Source organism: Neovison vison, chromosome 13, assembly GCF_020171115.1.
Source record: "Neovison vison isolate M4711 chromosome 13, ASM_NN_V1, whole genome shotgun sequence".
In the NCBI taxonomy this organism is placed as follows: Eukaryota; Metazoa; Chordata; class Mammalia; order Carnivora; family Mustelidae; genus Neogale; species Neogale vison.
In genome coordinates this window covers 37,382,980-37,399,774 of record NC_058103.1, presented here as the reverse complement: position 1 = coordinate 37,399,774, position 16,795 = coordinate 37,382,980, and the positions used below count along the sequence as shown (strand labels likewise).

Sequence of the window (16,795 nt, the reverse complement as noted above, 5' to 3'; positions counted from 1 at the left end):
CCACCCACCCTCAGCAATGATGAAGATAAGGAGGACGCAAATCAGTTATTCTCAATTCCATGTCAGTTCCAAACCGATGATACCAGAATGCCCAGATTCCTGGCCCAATCTCCAAAAACAGTGATTTAATTGGTCCTGGAGTGAGGGGAAAGAGGCAGGTAGTTGGCTACCAGCATGTTGGGATGGTCTTAAACATCCCCCAGGTGATTCTAATGAAAACTCTGCCATAAATGGCAAACAGAAAGCCATGTGTTCGTTAGCAGGTCACCACACCAACCCGTGGGCGGGGTTTACAGAATACATGCTGTGGACAGAGTATAAGTAGGGCATGAGAAAGACCAGCAGGTCCCTGCTCCCTTTATCACAATCCACATGGGAGGACGAAGTGGCAGAGGGCAGGTGGTATCGTGAACAGCTGTAAGATACGGCCTGGGAAGGAGAGTTCGTAGCTTGTCAGACCTCACAGCTGCTCCCTAAGGCAAAGCCCCAGAGAAAAAGGAGAGCAGTGTGCAGAGACCTTGGGCAAGGAGGTTTGGTTACAGAAGAGGGGATAATGACAAGAAATGAGCTGTCCACTTCCCACTGCCTTACCACCAGCAGCACCACACACACGAACAGAGGGAACAATTTAACTGATATGCAACCAGTAGGCCCAGCCCAACAACCCAGTATGACCAGTCTTTATTCAGCAGTGCAATCAACTCTGATTATTTGCTTAATAGGAATATGATCAGTGATCAACTATAACTCATTTTTTTTATTAATTTACTTTTTAAGACGAGATTTTTTTTTTAGCCTCCTTGCCATCTTACACGGATTTTGTTTAGGTAATTAAAAACCTTTGCTTAGATTTTAATAGGATTAGCAGTGGTTATAGCTGCAGCCTTGTGGGCTGAGTCTGTGCAGGCCAGGTACTTGGAGAAGCTCCACGGTAGATCAGCGCATGCCCTCTCCCCAGGGACTCCCTTCCAGTCACAGGTGTTCACGTATGTATGTAGGTTCTCCCTTTTTATAAAGACATCATGAGAGTCAACAGAAAGAGCACAAGGTTGATATTTTTAAATACCCATGACATAGCAAGTTTAAAAAATCAAGTGGCACAACGATAGGAACTATGCCATCAATTTATCTTTTTTAAACTAAGCACATGTCTATTATACCTGTTTATAAGTATGTAAAATTCAGACAGATACTGCTCAATCATGGCTCCCTCTGGGAAGAGAGGAAAAACTAGGAGAGATCACAAAGAAGGCAAAAACAAGCTTTCTCTTGTACCATATGTATTACTCTAGGTAAGGTCTGAATTTTTGCAATGAACATATATAGGTTTTAGCTTCTTTTTCTTAGTGTTAGGAAGAGAAGTCAGGACGCTAATAAATGAAACGATATGTTGCCTACATCTAAGTACGTGATAAGCGTGAACATACAGGTTTCATTGCCCTATGTATGTGTAGTGTGTGCATGCACATGGCGTGTGTGCATATATGAAGTACACACAGTGTGTATGACCAGTATGTAAATTGTGGTGTGTGCAGACATGAACATATACATAGCATATACTTATATAGTATAAGTACACACACATAAAATTACTTTTGGCTTATGTGTTACTAAATTCTATGAAAACAGAAAATGTTATATTGAAATGGCATATTTACCTTGGAACCTCCTAAGACGCTTCACAAAAGGTACTTGCTGATATTTTCCCAAAGTTGAGATGATCCAATGTTTTGCTTTGTCTTTTTCCTCTTCCACGGAAACAGCATATACATAAACATCTTCTGTAACCGGGGACCCTTCAACCAGAGCATATTCTGATCTGAAAAGAGTTTGGGGAAAAAATAATTTATCTGGTATTTTATTTACTAGGCCACACAATGTCCTCTAGGTAGACTTAGCCAAAGTCTGAATTCTAAACCCTCACACAATATTATTTCCACAAAATTGTGGTGTCTGATTTGGCAACAACTCTTTGTTTTATGTTCATAGCTAGCTTATTCTAAATTAAATTTGCATGCAGCTTTTAAAAGTTGCATTAGAAGAGAATTGCTGTGCCTTGGCCAATGGCACACTAATTTAAATAATATTCAATACAACATAATTCCAATGGGACAGGGAATTGCCATAATCCTTATTGAATTATATACATTAAGTGGGTAAACTTCATAGCATGTATATTATCTCACTAAACCTGCTCAAAAAATTTCTTTTTACGTTCTTCTTTCAAGGGGGGCAGTATACAATCTCCATACACAAGGAAAAGGTGTTTTCCTGACTGACGGCTTCTTTATTTCTAGGAATACCTGGAGGGAACCACCAGATCCCAGGGCCAGGAAGGAATCGGGTCACAGGGCGCGATGGGGGAGTCTGGCCTGGGACTCTCAATCACAGGGGACCCGCCTTTTCCTAAGCTGTACAAACTCTTTGCTCTTCCCGCAGGAGGACTACAACCAGCTGAGGCCGCTCTCCTACCCCAACACTGATGTGTTTTTGATCTGCTTCTCTGTCGTGAATCCTGCCTCTTACCACAACGTCCAGGAAGAATGGGTCCCAGAGCTGAAGGACTGCATGCCTCATGTGCCTTATGTCCTCATAGGCACCCAGGTTAGAGACAGTGATGGCGGGCGGGTGGGCAGAGCAGGAGGGCGGCAAAAAAGGAAAGACCCTTTAGGTGTCTCTTAGACATCTTATTTCAACAACATGAGAGAAGAGTGTCTCAGATGTTATCAATCCCATAAACAGCCATTCTTAAGATCTGCGTAATTATTTAGCCCATGGTTGAGAAAACAACGGAGCTATTTAATATGAAGCAGGAGGTTTTGAGGTGGTCTTTCAAAATTAATCTCTCTGCTTTTTAGTTTTAAATAATGAAGTACGGGGGCACCTGGGTGGCTTAGTGGGTTAAAGCCTCTGCTTTCGGCTCAGGTCACGATCCCAGGGTCCTGGGATGGAGCCCAGCATGGGGCTCTGCTCAGCGGGAAGTCTGCTCCCCCCGCCCCCGCCTGCCTCTCGGCCTACTTGTGATCTCTCTCTCTCTCTCTGTGTCATATAAATAAATAAAATCTTCTAAAAAATAAATAACGAAGTACGTTTTGAAACAGATGCCTTCCTCCAGCCTTGAGCGGGAGGAAGGAGATGGGGATGTCAATCACACTGCCTAATATTTTTTATATCTGAAATCTACAGTTGTTTGGAAGTCACAAAATAGGTGAATGTCAAAATAACCCCAGCATTCAGAATGGGCACATTATGAGAGGGAGTCTTTAACACCACTGGAGAAGGAAGACAGAATTTCACTTCTCTGTTCCCCTTTAAACCTCTTGGTCTTCCAGAGCTTAGGAAAGAAGTGAAAAACAGGTGTACCAGATAAACAAATCTGTGATTGTCAAAGGCTTTGAAGTGTTTCGAAAGCTAATAAAGTTCTATAATTTGAATTTCCAACAGTAAGCCAACTGCACAAATGTTTTAGAGATTGTTCCTACTTTTTATAGTTTTGAAAGGATTGTGTTCTTCGCTATGCTAAAACCTAAATTACTATCCAAAGATACAGAAACATAATAACGCTGACGGCTTTTACTGTTATCTGTATCACATGCTCCTGCTTTCTATTTCTCATTTTCTGTTCTGTTTAACAAAGAGAAATGTTTAAAAATAATAAAAGTACTTCCTAGAGAAGATATGGACAGATAATTAACACATCCAAAAATCAGAGTATAGTTAGAGCTTCAACTCTGAAAGATAACTGTTTATTTTTTTTTAAGATTTTATTTATTTATTTGACAAAGAGAGACCCAGCAAGAGAGGAAACACAAGCAGGGGGAGTGGGAGAGGGAGAAGCAGGCTTCCTGCTGAGCTGGGAGCCCGATATGGGGTTCAATCCCAGGACTCGGATCATGACCAGAGCTGAAGGCACACTTAACGACTCAGCCACCCCGGCACCCCAAGATAATTGTTTAAATGCAATCTTTTACCTTAACTCCAAATGATGGCCAAACATGATCCCTGCTGCCAAAATATTGACGGCATTCACATCTTTGTGCAATTTGAGCCGATTTTATAATTGGTGGGCACTACATTGAACAACCGAGACTAGAAAAGAAAACAACCCACAAATTAGTAAAGCAGAACAACGTGCTTATAAATGGAACTTTACTAGATGAATATATTTGTTTTTCTTTAAAATTCAAGCCCACATTTACACCCATTCATGTATGCATAGGTTTGCATACACAGTGAGATTTTTAAAGCAACTAAAATATTTAATTAAATTATCAAAACTAATCCAAACACACCCCATTTTCAAAGCTGTTCTGCCTTTGAAAAGATTAATGCTTATTCCTTGAGCAGACCCTTTGGGAATTCCTCTTTGGGACGCGCCTTCAGAAACTGCAGTGACATTCATTAGAAGATCCTCACAGGAGGCAAATCTTGATCCCGGTGCGTGTGAAGACAAAGATGGATTCAGAGCTAGGAAATAGACTATTAAGAAACGAGTAATATAATTGGGGATCAAATGAGGCATCACCGTAAGGTAATAAGACTGATCAATCACGGTGCACCTCCTAGAAGTGGGATCTAAAAATAAACAGGGAATTCCAAAGATGCCTCAGACAACTATGGGATTATTGGTGTAAATTCTCAGCTCCCCAGAGGGACTTGCTTTTGAAGAAGAAAGCACATGGAAAACCTGATGTTTATATTTACAAAGAAATCACTTCAGTTTTTCAGATGTAACATGGGCATGTGTATGTGCCTCCTTAAAGAAAACTGAGCGACTTCATAGATCTTGAGGGAGTGGGGGGACAGGGAATCTCTACCATACCACGATTTTAAAAATCACAGTTAAAATCTCAGGTTAGATCTAAAAAAAAAAAAAAAGAAAGAAAGAAAAAAACAGTGAATTTATCATGTGGGGTTTTTTGTGTTTTGTTTTGTTTTTCTTTTTTTGTCAGATTGATCTCCGCGATGACCCCAAAACCTTGGCCCGTTTGCTGTATATGAAAGAGAAACCTCTCACTTACGAGCATGGTGTGAAGCTTGCAAAAGCGGTACAGTCCGATTTGAATTCCATTTTAAGTATATGCTGAGAGAAGAACTAGGGTGGGTGAGCGACGTAGGCTCTTGCTTTGGAGTTCAGTCTGCTTCCTGCTGTCCCCTCTTTTCTAGGTGGATTGGAAGGGACCATTTGGTTAGCGTTCTTCTCCGCCATCCTTGTCTCTTGTTAAGAAAAAAACCTGGCGAATTTAAACCACTGAAGCACTTACCATTTGATTCAATAACCTTTGGAATATCCAATTGCTGTAGTGAGTGCGAGTAAAGGGGGTTATTAGATATATGTATATTTGACAACTCACTGCTTATGATCAATGTAATTTATTGAAATGACCCCATAAAAGGCATTTTGTGATTTCCTTAGGAAAAACTTAGATGAGCATCTGGTAGGGTTATATTTGTTCACCATCTAATGAACAGCCACTTAGAGAGCCTGGATTATGTCCCAAACAGCATCTAAAAGAGTAACGTAGACCAGCAGGTGACCAGTTGGAAAATCCAAGGGGCTGCTGACAGATGATAGCAACCAGCTCACAGCTGGAACTTTTCTCACCGACGTGTCTTCGTTCTTGAGAGCTTCATGTGAATGGTGATTCCAATGGGGAAATTATATAGACCAAATCTTTGTCTCCCAGTTACTATCAAGATGTGTGCAAAAGCAGACACTAAAATGGACACAACAGAAGAAGAACCAGGAGGCTTTTAAATCATATTTCCATAACCTGAATCTACCTCCTCATTGAATTAGTCATAAATCCAGAGACCTGGGCCAGAGGTTTCAGAAACTGCTCCTTTTCTAAAATAACTAAAGCTTGGGGCATACCTGGGTGGCCCAGTCGGTTGAACATCTGACTCTTGGTTCCAGCTCAGGTCATAGTATCTCCTGGTCCTGAGATCGAGCCCTGAGTTGAGCTCTGAGCTCAACAGGGAGTCTGTTTGAGATTCTCTCTGTACCCCCATCTGACACTCAGGCTCACGCTCTCTCAAATAAATGAATAAATAAACAAATAAATAAAACCTAAAAGTAATTAAGTCTTCTAAAGTAACTAACCCCGCAAAATGCATGCCCTGGGCAGAGAAGGAATCACCCTTCTAAACCGATCAAGAAGAATATTACTTACAAATCCTTTGTGAACAAAAATATATGCATTTCTCTTCTTAGAATGTTCTTATAGGCACCAAGACTAAGCAATACACGCAAATAGAAATGAATTAAATAGGATTATGTTTTTACGGTTGCAATACATGAGAATGTCTCACACGTACTTGAGACAACACTTCCTACTTCTGCGAATATCATGTCAGAACTACCAGTATGAGCCATTCATCGAGTTCTTACAATATCACACACTTTACAGGCTCTGTCTCATTTCAGCCTCTCGGTAACCCTCTTAAGCTGATAACGTGCATCTCATCTTGCAGGTAAGGAAACAGTCTTAGGGAGATGAACATGTTGGATTCACACAGCTGAAAATCATGGGAGCAACTTTAACCAGATCTGTGGGTGTCACCCCTGTGCACCTGACCATGATGTAAATGGTCTCCTCCAACCATTTATTTTGCCTTCTGTAAAATGGGTACATGTCTATGTATGCCAATCTTTTACCTCCTCCTCGCACATTCGGTTTAACTTCCCTTGCTAAGGCACATAGGCATAGAGCTCCACAGACAATTGCGTGTGAGTCCAGTGTGCATTTTTCACAATAAGGAGGTCCCCCCCACCCCAGAGAATCAGCTGGTATGTTTTTCAGGAGCTGGTCTCTGTCCCTTGCTTCTGTCCTATATCCACCATCATGTTGTCAGCGTCCTGGCTTGACTTCTCATTTAGGAAGTTGTTTTTCCCCTTTGAAAAGAAGTCACTCCAAAGCCTCCCATCTCGTTTCATACTTATTTTAAGAACAATGGCTGAGTTCACCACTTTATTGCCTTTTGCCAGTTTCTCCTAGCAACTGCTCTCGGATATGGAAAGAATCATGTTTAGCTTACGAAATCCAATTTAGAAGAAATCCAAGCAAGAGTTTAACTTGTTTCATCACAATACATGTAATTATAGAGATGCTTTAAGTTTCTCTGCTCCCTGACTTTCCTGTCAAGTAGTTTATAATAACAGCTAACATCTATGGAGTGTTTGCTGTGTGCTAGGCTTTATGCCAAGCACTTTGCATGCCTTGTCTTAATTAATCCTCACAGCAACCCCCTGAGGTGTGTGTATTATTAGTTCCACTTTCCTAAAGGAAACTGAGGCTCAGGGAGGAGACCGTCACACTGCTAGAAAGGGGCAGAGCTGGGATGTGAAACTGCTTTGACCACCATCCTCTTCTGCTTCCCTCCTAGATTCTGAAAAGAAACCCTTAGGTTTGGGGCTTCTTCTTTATATACTAAACCCCATATTTTATTTAATTTTTTTATTAATTATCTTTATTAACATATAATGTACTATTTTCCCCAGGGGTACAAAAGCCCCATATTTTAATGTGCATATTCTCCCCCATAGTTTAAATGCCTTGCAAGTTCTGATTTTTTGTATTCGATTCCTTTTGTTCAATACTTTGCAACTTCCAAAGCATTTTTCATCTATCATCTCTTTTTAGTCTCAAAGGGCTTTTTATTTTTAAAGGATATTTTCATAGCATGCATATTACAATTCTTTACACTTATCAAAAGTCAACCACATTTACGTAAATATGTCGTGTCAATCGATGATAAATATTCATTGTTATCCCTCCACTTGTTTTATCCTCCCTCTTCCTGTCCTTATTGTGTTTCTTACTCTCCAGCCAGCTCTCCTCATTTGCGCACGTCCACATTACAATTGGGTTTACTTGTCAATAACTCACTGAACACCTAGCATGTGCCAGACACCTTGCTACACTTTAGCCCAAAGATTATTGTTCTTCATGCATTCTCTTTCCCAATTCCATTTGACACAACCTAAACCTGAATTTCTAAGTCCAGACTTCCTAAGTAATGGGTATTTCTTGACAAAACATCTATCCCTGTGTCAGCCTCTGGCCTCTTTTTGCCCTCTCTCGTGATCTTGTTCACCCTGTGCCTTTCTTACTGTTGTTCTTACTCTTTGTCTTGATACCTGTTTCCTGCTAGCTTTGGAACAGGTTTGCACCAGTGGGTTGACAGCAGCAAAACTGTTGTAGAAATCCTGTCATCAGTGTTCAAACATATTTTTTTAAGATTTTATTTGTTTGTTTGTTTACTTATCTGAGAGAGAGAGTGAGTGGGGAGGGAGAGGGAGAGAGAATCTGAAGCAGACTCCACACTGAGCGTGGACCCTGACACAAGGTTCAGTCCCACGACTGTGAGATCATGACCTGAGCCAAAACCAAGAATCAGATGCTTAACTGACTGCACCACCCAGGCGTTCCTCAATGTTCAGTCATCTTAATCAACCAGAGTCTTCAATACCCATCTACTGAGGTGCCTAGGAGGCTCAGTTGGTCAAGCATCAGCCTTTGGCTAAGGTCATGATTCCTGGATTGAGCCCTGCATCAGGCTCCCTGCTCAGCAAGGAGTCTGCTTCCCCCTCTATTCCCCCCTCTGGCTCATGTTCTTTCTCTGTTAAATAAATAAATGGAATCTTTAATAATAATAATAGTAATAATACCCACCTACTGACTGCAAAAGTCACCATAATCCCCCTTGTTTTGTGTGCCAGTCATTGCTTCTCTTTCTCATGGTCATTGAAAATTGTTTACTTCACTGCTGGGGTCTGGGTTACCAAAATGATGCCCTTTCCTTCAAGAGGCCCATAGGCCAGAAGAGGCAGGTGACCAGCAAACCAAATCCTGCCCCCGAATGAATACTTAGTACTGAGGTAGCAGAGAGGGGGGAGTGATGGACACATTCAGGGAAAGAGGATTCCAAGACAGTGTCTCAGGGCAGGTGACATCCGAGCCAGGTTTGAAGGATAAGGACACGTTTGTCAAGTGGGCAAAGGTAGGGACCAGGGAGAAAAAAAATTCCAAATAGAGAGACCAGTACACATAAAAGTATCCTTTCAAACATAGGGAGAACATTGGCAAGTGATGAACCAAACTTCACCCACAAATGCTTTCATCCGTCCACACGTGTATTTTTAATGTGATTTAGTGGCCAAAATTGAACAATAGAAAGTTTTCATGAAGATACATATTTCTGGCTTCCAAAAAAAAAAAATCAGAAGGTTTGGCAGCACTAGGCCAGCATTTCCTCATCAACTGCAATCCTTCAACAGCCTTTTCGAAAAGGTACCTACCCTTCAGTTTGCCACGAGCCCCCCACTCCATCTCCCCTACACTCGAGCGGCACACTCACATCATCTACCCACCCCTGAGCTGGCAACCGCTGCTTTATACTCTTACAAAAAGTCAGTTGCAAATCCATCCAGCCTAGAAACATTTTTTCCTCTTGGAGCAGTTTGTTAGGATGAAATTTATCACACAAGCTGTTGGGTTCCTTTTCCTTTTCTTGGCTTTCAAGTTGCCTGTACCTTTCCTAATTCTTAAATAAGAGAGAAAAAAACTTCTGGTCATTCACTGGTTGCTGAGATACCAGCTTCCCCTGTTTATTTCACTAATATTTTCTCTTCTCTCCGTTTATCAGAAATGCCTTACCCTTCTGCCCCATCCCCTCTCTCGTCACCCTCACTCCATCCAAAACAACGTCTCCACTGGTCTGTTCGTTTTGCCCTTCCAGCCACATTTCTTTTCATTTGCTGGAGGCTGCCCCACAGAGTGGTTAAGACGAATTCCAACCTCTGACATTGTTTTAGTTGTGTGCCCTTCCGGAGGTAACCTCTTCTCTCTGGCGTCCGTTTGCTGAGCTGCAAATGACCATGGTGACAGGCTTACCTTGCCAAGTCCTTACAAGGATTAAGTGACCCAAAGAAAGGTGAGGTCCAGCTCAGCAGGCTATAGTTGTCATTAAATCCATGTGCCTCTCAGAGGCATCTATGGCCGGGAAGACCTCTTTGCCTTCATTCCTTCCGGTGACACTCTATTTTATTCCATAACATGCCCCACCTCCACAACGACAACCTGGAAGATGTAAGAGGTTTTCTTTCACCCGACTGGTCACTGTGGATTCTGTTGTCCATTTGTTTGTTTCTTTAATTTCTTCTTGTCAGACTCTTGTATGTTCTCTACATGTCTGATAAATTTCTCAGCTTTGGGGTAATACATCTCAGCCATTATTAAGCTATGAGAAAAGTGTCCCCTCCGTGTACATTCCTCAATCTCTTTTTTCCCCCCCTGTAAAATAAATCATTTTGGCAAAGCAGGTCACAGATTGTTAACATGTGTATCTAAACAAGCATCCACAAATCCTGCTCTCTTATAGAATGTTCCAAATACTTGGCTGTGTAGGTCATTTTGCTCCAAGAGGCAGAGGAAGCTATAAGGAAAGCTATGTTTCCTTGAGACCGTTTTCCATTTCAGAACGTCAAAGTCATTAATGAGGAGGTTTCTTTTTAGCAATGTCTATAATGGCTGTGCCTTTTCCCTGAACCAGGGTGAAGTCTTCTCTCTGACCCAGAGCACTTGATAGATGGTTAACAAAATACTTACCTCGGGGGTGCCTGGGTGGCTCAGATGGTTAAGTGTCTGCCTTTGGTTCAGGTCATGATATCTAGGTCCTGGGATCAAGTCCCATGTCAGGCTCCCAGCTCAGCAGGGAGTCTGCCTCTCCCTCTCCCTCTTTGCTTGTGTTCTGTTTGTCTCTGTCTCTGCTTCTCTCTCAAATGAATTTAAAAAAAAATCTTCAAAATACCTCATCAATGGGTTCTCTCTCACACACCTATTTCCCAAATCATGCCCAAAATCTCTTTGCTATTTTACCTGGAACTATCAGTCCGAAACAGTGTTATATTAACTCAGTTACACAGTAATGCCTTGATCCACTGTTTCATTATCTTCAGAAATATCTGCATAGGGACAGACACATTTGGGCTACTCCTCTGCCTTCAGAAGGCAAGGCCTGCTGGGCTGTGAGGAGCACCCAGGAGGGAGGATGACACACTAGTCCCACCCATCTTGCAGCATCTGATGGCCCAGAGCCCCACATGAACTGAGCCTTCCAGAATCAAGCGAGGCTTGTGAGCTTAGTGGGGAGGCATTCCAGACAAATGGCCCCTCAGCACTCTCTGGGTATTTTTTCAGCATGACAGAGAAGAGCTGCAAGCAGCCCTTCAACTCACGGGAGTGGTGTGCTTTTCACATGTTCTTAGCAAGCATTGGCCACAATCCCAAAATGTAATCGATGCCATTGCATGACATTATTAGGAAAATGGTCTCTATTTTTATCCCTTTTTTGCATCCATCTGTTTTTAATGATTTTATAAAGCCATTTTTGTGGGGAGAGGGGTTGTTGCAGAGGTAGAGTTTAGTGATTCATCAGTTGCAAATAAAAAAGCAATTTTTTAATCCAAAGGCCAAACCATGGTTAAAATGAAACTGTAAGAGCAGTTTTAATATCCAACATCTCTTCTGTGGGCGTTTTCCTTTAGCTCATACAGTATTTCTTCTTTATAGGAAAAAAAAAGGGCATACTATCTGGACGCAACCAGAAAAACTTTATTTCATGCTTAATTTTTGATCAGCTTTTTTTTTTAAGATTTTATGTATTTATTCATTTGAGAGAGAAACTCAAAGAGCACAAGCAGGGGGAGGGCAGAGAGAGGGAGAAGCCCACATGGGGCTCGATCCCAGGGTGAGCCGAAGGCAGACACTTAACCAACTGAACCACCCAGATGCCCCTTGACCAGCTCCTTGCAGAGTTGAATGATAAGGGCAACCGTCATGGAACAAAGAACACAGGCCAAGAGACCGAGATTCTGCTCTAGTTCCGCTGTCTGGTTGGGTGCCCTTCAACAAATCATTTTACCTTCTGGGGCTTTTCCCCCTCTATCCTAATGTCTACTACAAATTCCTTTAGTTCATGCACTGCAAACTGTCTGGCTGCCAAAGAAATCACATATTAGTGTCTTGGTTGGCCCACAAAGTATTTTTTAAATTGGTAATTATTACGTAGAAATCCAAAAGTCCAATTGTACAAAGATGGCCAATAGCAAACCATGGCAACGACTCTCCAGAGCTGGCTAAGACTGCCAGCTCTTTGGGGGGGGCAGGGGGTTGTTCAGGTTCCCCATGGTTTCCACCTGTCCCTCCAGGCTGGCACCTTGCCCTGCTTTCCTCACTGACAGAAGTTACTGGAATAGGCATGTGATTCTGCTAACCTGCTCTAGTCAGGGATCTGCTGTGGCTTCCGAGGGCTCACGATCCAACCACCCTCTTGTGAATCTGCTTTGATTCTTTAGTTATTCTCATAATGTGAAGTATATAATAAAAGCGTTTCTCCAGATGTCCCTAATATTAAAAGGCCCGCATCATATTGTTAGCTAATGCCAAGCTTATGAGCTATTAAAACCCTGAGTCTCCCTCATGCGAACAATCTCGTGAGTTTGCCTGCCAAACATGGTCTGCTCTGGCTGGCTATTTTTTAAAGAGAAGCTCTAGTTCTGGACTGAATTCCTATGTTTCTCAAAGGGATTTTTGTGATTATCAAATATATCACAGTATGAAATCATCAAAAGCTTTGAAATAAAGTCTGAAGCAAGAACAAAATATTATCATTTAAGAACGCATGGAACATATACTAACAAGGAGGGTGTCTCCATCAGTAAATGTATTTCATGATTTTTATCTTACATGTTTCAGGTTTTTCAACTCCTTAGAAATACACCTTTTAAAGTATGTCAAAACCAAATAATAATACCAGTTGAATATTACCTTGGTGAGCGAGACTTCATCTGAAGTGCATTTTAGAGGGGGGGTTAAGCCTCTGCCTTTGGCTCAGGTCATGATCTCAGGGTCTAGGGGTTGAGCCCCGCATCGGGCTCTCTGCTCAGTGGGGAGCTTGCTTCCCCCACTCTTTCTGCCTGCTTGTGATCTCCCTCTATCTGTCAAATAAATAAATAAAGTCTTTTTTAAGAAAAGTGCATTTTAGGAACGCCTGGGTCCCTGCTCAGCGGGAAGCCTGCTACTACCTCTCCCTCCCACTCCCCCTGCTTGTGTACCCTCTCTCACTGTGTCTCTCTCTGTCAAATAAATAAATAAATAGTCTTGGGGGAGAAAAAGTACATTTTGGTGAAGAACGATCTATCAAATCTTATCACCCACTCCCTTTCTATATGGTTTACCAACCAAGCTGACACTCTGCCTTCCTGCATACAGAAGGAGATACATTTCACTCGTACCAGATTTACACATTCCGCACGCCTATGAAAGGGTGCTAAAAACAACATCATGTAGCCCTGTTGTTCACAAAGTATATTTAAACCATATCACTGCTTTTGAATCCTCTCTCAAGTTTTACATTTGTTATATTCTTATATTAGCAATGAGTGGTAATGGCTCACTTTCAGAACTTACTGGTTAACAAAAAACAATCCACAACCATTTATTGCTAATATCAGAAAGTAAAAAATATAAAAATTAGGATAGTAGATGCAAATGGAAATGCAAAAGGAAACACACACACACACACACACACACACACATCCAAACCAACCCCAGGGCTATTTGCAGGACAAGCTGAGGCAGCACTTGGCTGAGCAGGGTCTGATCCCACTCCACCTTTTTCTTTCCCTCTCATGCCTTTCTCTCTCTCTCTTGTGTTGAAGATTGGAGCACAGTGCTACTTGGAATGTTCGGCCCTAACTCAGAAAGGTCTCAAAGCGGTTTTTGATGAAGCGATTCTCACCATTTTCCACCCCAAGAAAAAAAAGAAACGCTGCTCTGAGTGTCACAGCTGCTGTTCAATTATCTGAGGCTGCTGGGGGACTGGCCTCCACCCCCACCTAAAGGTGACAGTGGCGCCGACCTCTGAGACCAAGCTCAAGCCATGAAGGAAGGTGCGACCAGAGAGGACGTCCCTTTGCACGGAGCCTTGATCCTCTCCCCCAGGAGCCCCTACAAGCACAGCACACCAACTGCCACGTCCCCCCTCTCAGCCTGAAGCATCCACATTGCACACTCCATGAAAATGCTGAGCCCGCCCAGACGTCAGCCAGCGCTGCTGCTGACCATGTTGCCAATGAAAGCAAAGACCATGTTGCATTTTGCATCTTCCCTCCATGAACGTGAAGCTGATGAGAGGAAATCATCACCAAGATACCAGAAGAGGAACTCAGTTCCTTTATTGGTGGCCTTACCCCGTGTCTTCTACAAAACCCGGGAACACTATACTAATCTTGTTCTCTGAATCTGTTGTTAAACCTATGTGTCTTGCATTTATTTGTATTATTTTTTAAAATGTACTAACTTATCAATTTACTCAGGCCTTACAAGTCCATACCAAATTAGCCTCAAGGCAAAGATTTTTATATTCATTTCCATTTTCAGCCTGTTTCTACCAAAGCTATTAGAACCAACGCGTACCTCTGAATGCCTAACTGTAAGAAGGAAACAAGAAAATGTTACAACTTTTGGAAATTTACAAAGATTTTTGAACCTGGTTGAAAGAAAAACACCACCTGAATTGTTGCGGGTCCCCACTTTTGCCAAAGATTCACCCTGGAAATGCTTTTGCTGATGGGTAACCTTATTTTTTTCCCCCATATTTATATTGTCATGGCAAATTACAAATGAACTGCGTTTAAGAAAGTAGTATTTCTGCTTTTTAATCAAACTGATTGGGGAAGAATATGGCAGACCTAGGTTTTAAAATATTCTTTATTCAGCAAAGTGAAATTTCCTGCTCCCTCCCTTCCCAGGCGCCTGCCCTTTTCCTCCCTTAATTTCACTTTCTCCCTTGCCCAATAATAACCTGATCTAAAAGAAAGCTCTGGCCATGGGGCATGAAAAAGTAAATGTTTAAAAGTCCCCAAAGGTTAAGCAAAGTGGTTCCATATTTCCACTTGCTTCAACCCGAAGGGCTTCTCAGCTTGGTTCACGTCCACTCCCTGTTCCATTTAAATGACATTTTCCAAGTACAGCTGGTACTAATATATTGCCTCTCCCTACTTCCTACACTCATTGTCCCAAATGTGTATTTAGGGGATGGATCTGTGGGTATCAAGTTCTGAATCTGTTTATCCCCTGCTTCCAAAGTGCTGTGCTCTGTAGAACAGCACCTTGGGTCTTTGAAAGTAAAAGCTCCCAGTAAAGAATGATGTGCGCTTTCTATATGCCTCTTCCAAATAGCGAGGGATTCTTGCATCACAGAGTGAATTATTTCCTAGCTTTTAATTAGAGACGATAAAGTCTCCTAATTAGTCTTATTTGCTTGCAATTACCCTGGAAACACCCAGGTAGGCAGTTTACTTTTGATTTCAATTGCATAAGCAAAGTGCCTCTTGCAGCATCAAATGACACCAATTTTAGCATAACAATTTCCAGATTCACACTCCTTCTGTTGGAAAAATCCAGTCTTTTTCTAGTCCCTTCTCCTCCCGGAGGTAGCCCCATATACAAGACACATATGATGTGGGTCTTCTCTGTTAACGCCTTCCATGACATCCCCTCAGTTTGGGGGTTTTGTTTGTTTGTTTAGAATTTCTGAAATGAGTTTTTCTTTCTTCCATGTTGCAAGTCCTGTTTCCCTGCTCGACCCTCCAGTTGCTAAACATTTCCTTAAACACACACATACAGGCACGCATACACACAGAGACACACACACCCTCAAACTAAAAGAAAACGGGAGTTTTGTGAGCCAAAGCTTGACATTTAGAGACAACTAGGACTTTCTTCCTCTGTAAATGGAAATCAACCGTCCATAAACAGTAACTTTACAGAGGTTATGGATTCCTTCTTTACAAACAATAATGAGCATTTAGCCCTGTAATAAATGAAATGCTGTTAGCCAGTTTTGTTGCATCATTGCATGGTTACATCTTACTAAAGGGCCATTCCTCACTTCTCACTGATATTGATGAAAGAGTGCGTATGTTTGCTCTACCAAGGAGAACTTTCCAGACATGTGCATCTAAGAGGCAAATGATTCCCCAGGCCATGACCTCCCTACTGGACCATGGGAATTAACGAGTTCACAGTGAGAAAATCACTCTCCCACCTAGAACCAGAACCTGGAGACAGTCTGTTAGTGTCTGGGTGGAGAGGCTGCTAAAGGTCATAAAGGTCATAAAGCTCATTATTAAATAAAATAATGAAAAACAAAACGACATAAATGAGTTAATGTCATTCCACCAAATTAACCATGTGTTGCCTGTTTCATGGCAAGAGGTAGTTCATTTCAGTAAAACATGTTTCCTGCCGAAAGATTAAATAAAACTCTATTCCAAAGCCAAAGATCAGAAGAGATCTGAAAGAAGGATCTGAAGAAGGATCGTTGACTTTTGACCATCTTCCAAAGTCAAGAAGGGGAAGCCAATCTCCATTGGAAGGTAGAGTCTTAGCTTTTCAGAGCTAGAAGAGGGCCCAGAAAATACAGTCCAACTCCCTCATTCTACAAATGAGGAAACTCAAATCGAGATGCGTCAAAAGAAATGTGTTGTGACAGAGCTGGAACAGACCCCAGCCATTCTGCTTCCCATCCAGTGTTCCAAACTCTGCACTGTAATCTATTCATTATCACAGATACTAAGTTGTAGTTTTGCAGGTGTGTTATTAGAGTTGCATTCGTTCATCCTACAGATCTCAAACCCATTTCAAATACATGACTTAGGCCACTGTAATTTAGATAATCCATCACACTAGTAATAACCTAGAGATAGGAATTTGATCTGCAGTATGCT

General features: G+C 41.9%; 1 protein-coding gene across 1 annotated transcript in view; it reads left to right on the top strand.

Annotated features, from left to right (window-relative positions):
- RHOJ (ras homolog family member J) overlaps positions 1 to 16,219 on the top strand; it is a 79,605-nt gene extending 63,386 nt beyond the window's left edge. Inside the window, exons 3-5 of the mRNA XM_044230395.1 lie at positions 2,440 to 2,604; positions 4,953 to 5,048; positions 13,724 to 16,219. Coding sequence (XP_044086330.1) covers positions 2,440 to 2,604; positions 4,953 to 5,048; positions 13,724 to 13,870 — 408 coding nt within the window. The 3' untranslated portion in view covers positions 13,871 to 16,219. The remainder of the gene's footprint in view (positions 1 to 2,439; positions 2,605 to 4,952; positions 5,049 to 13,723) is intronic.
- Positions 16,220 to 16,795: the final 576 nt, after the last annotated feature.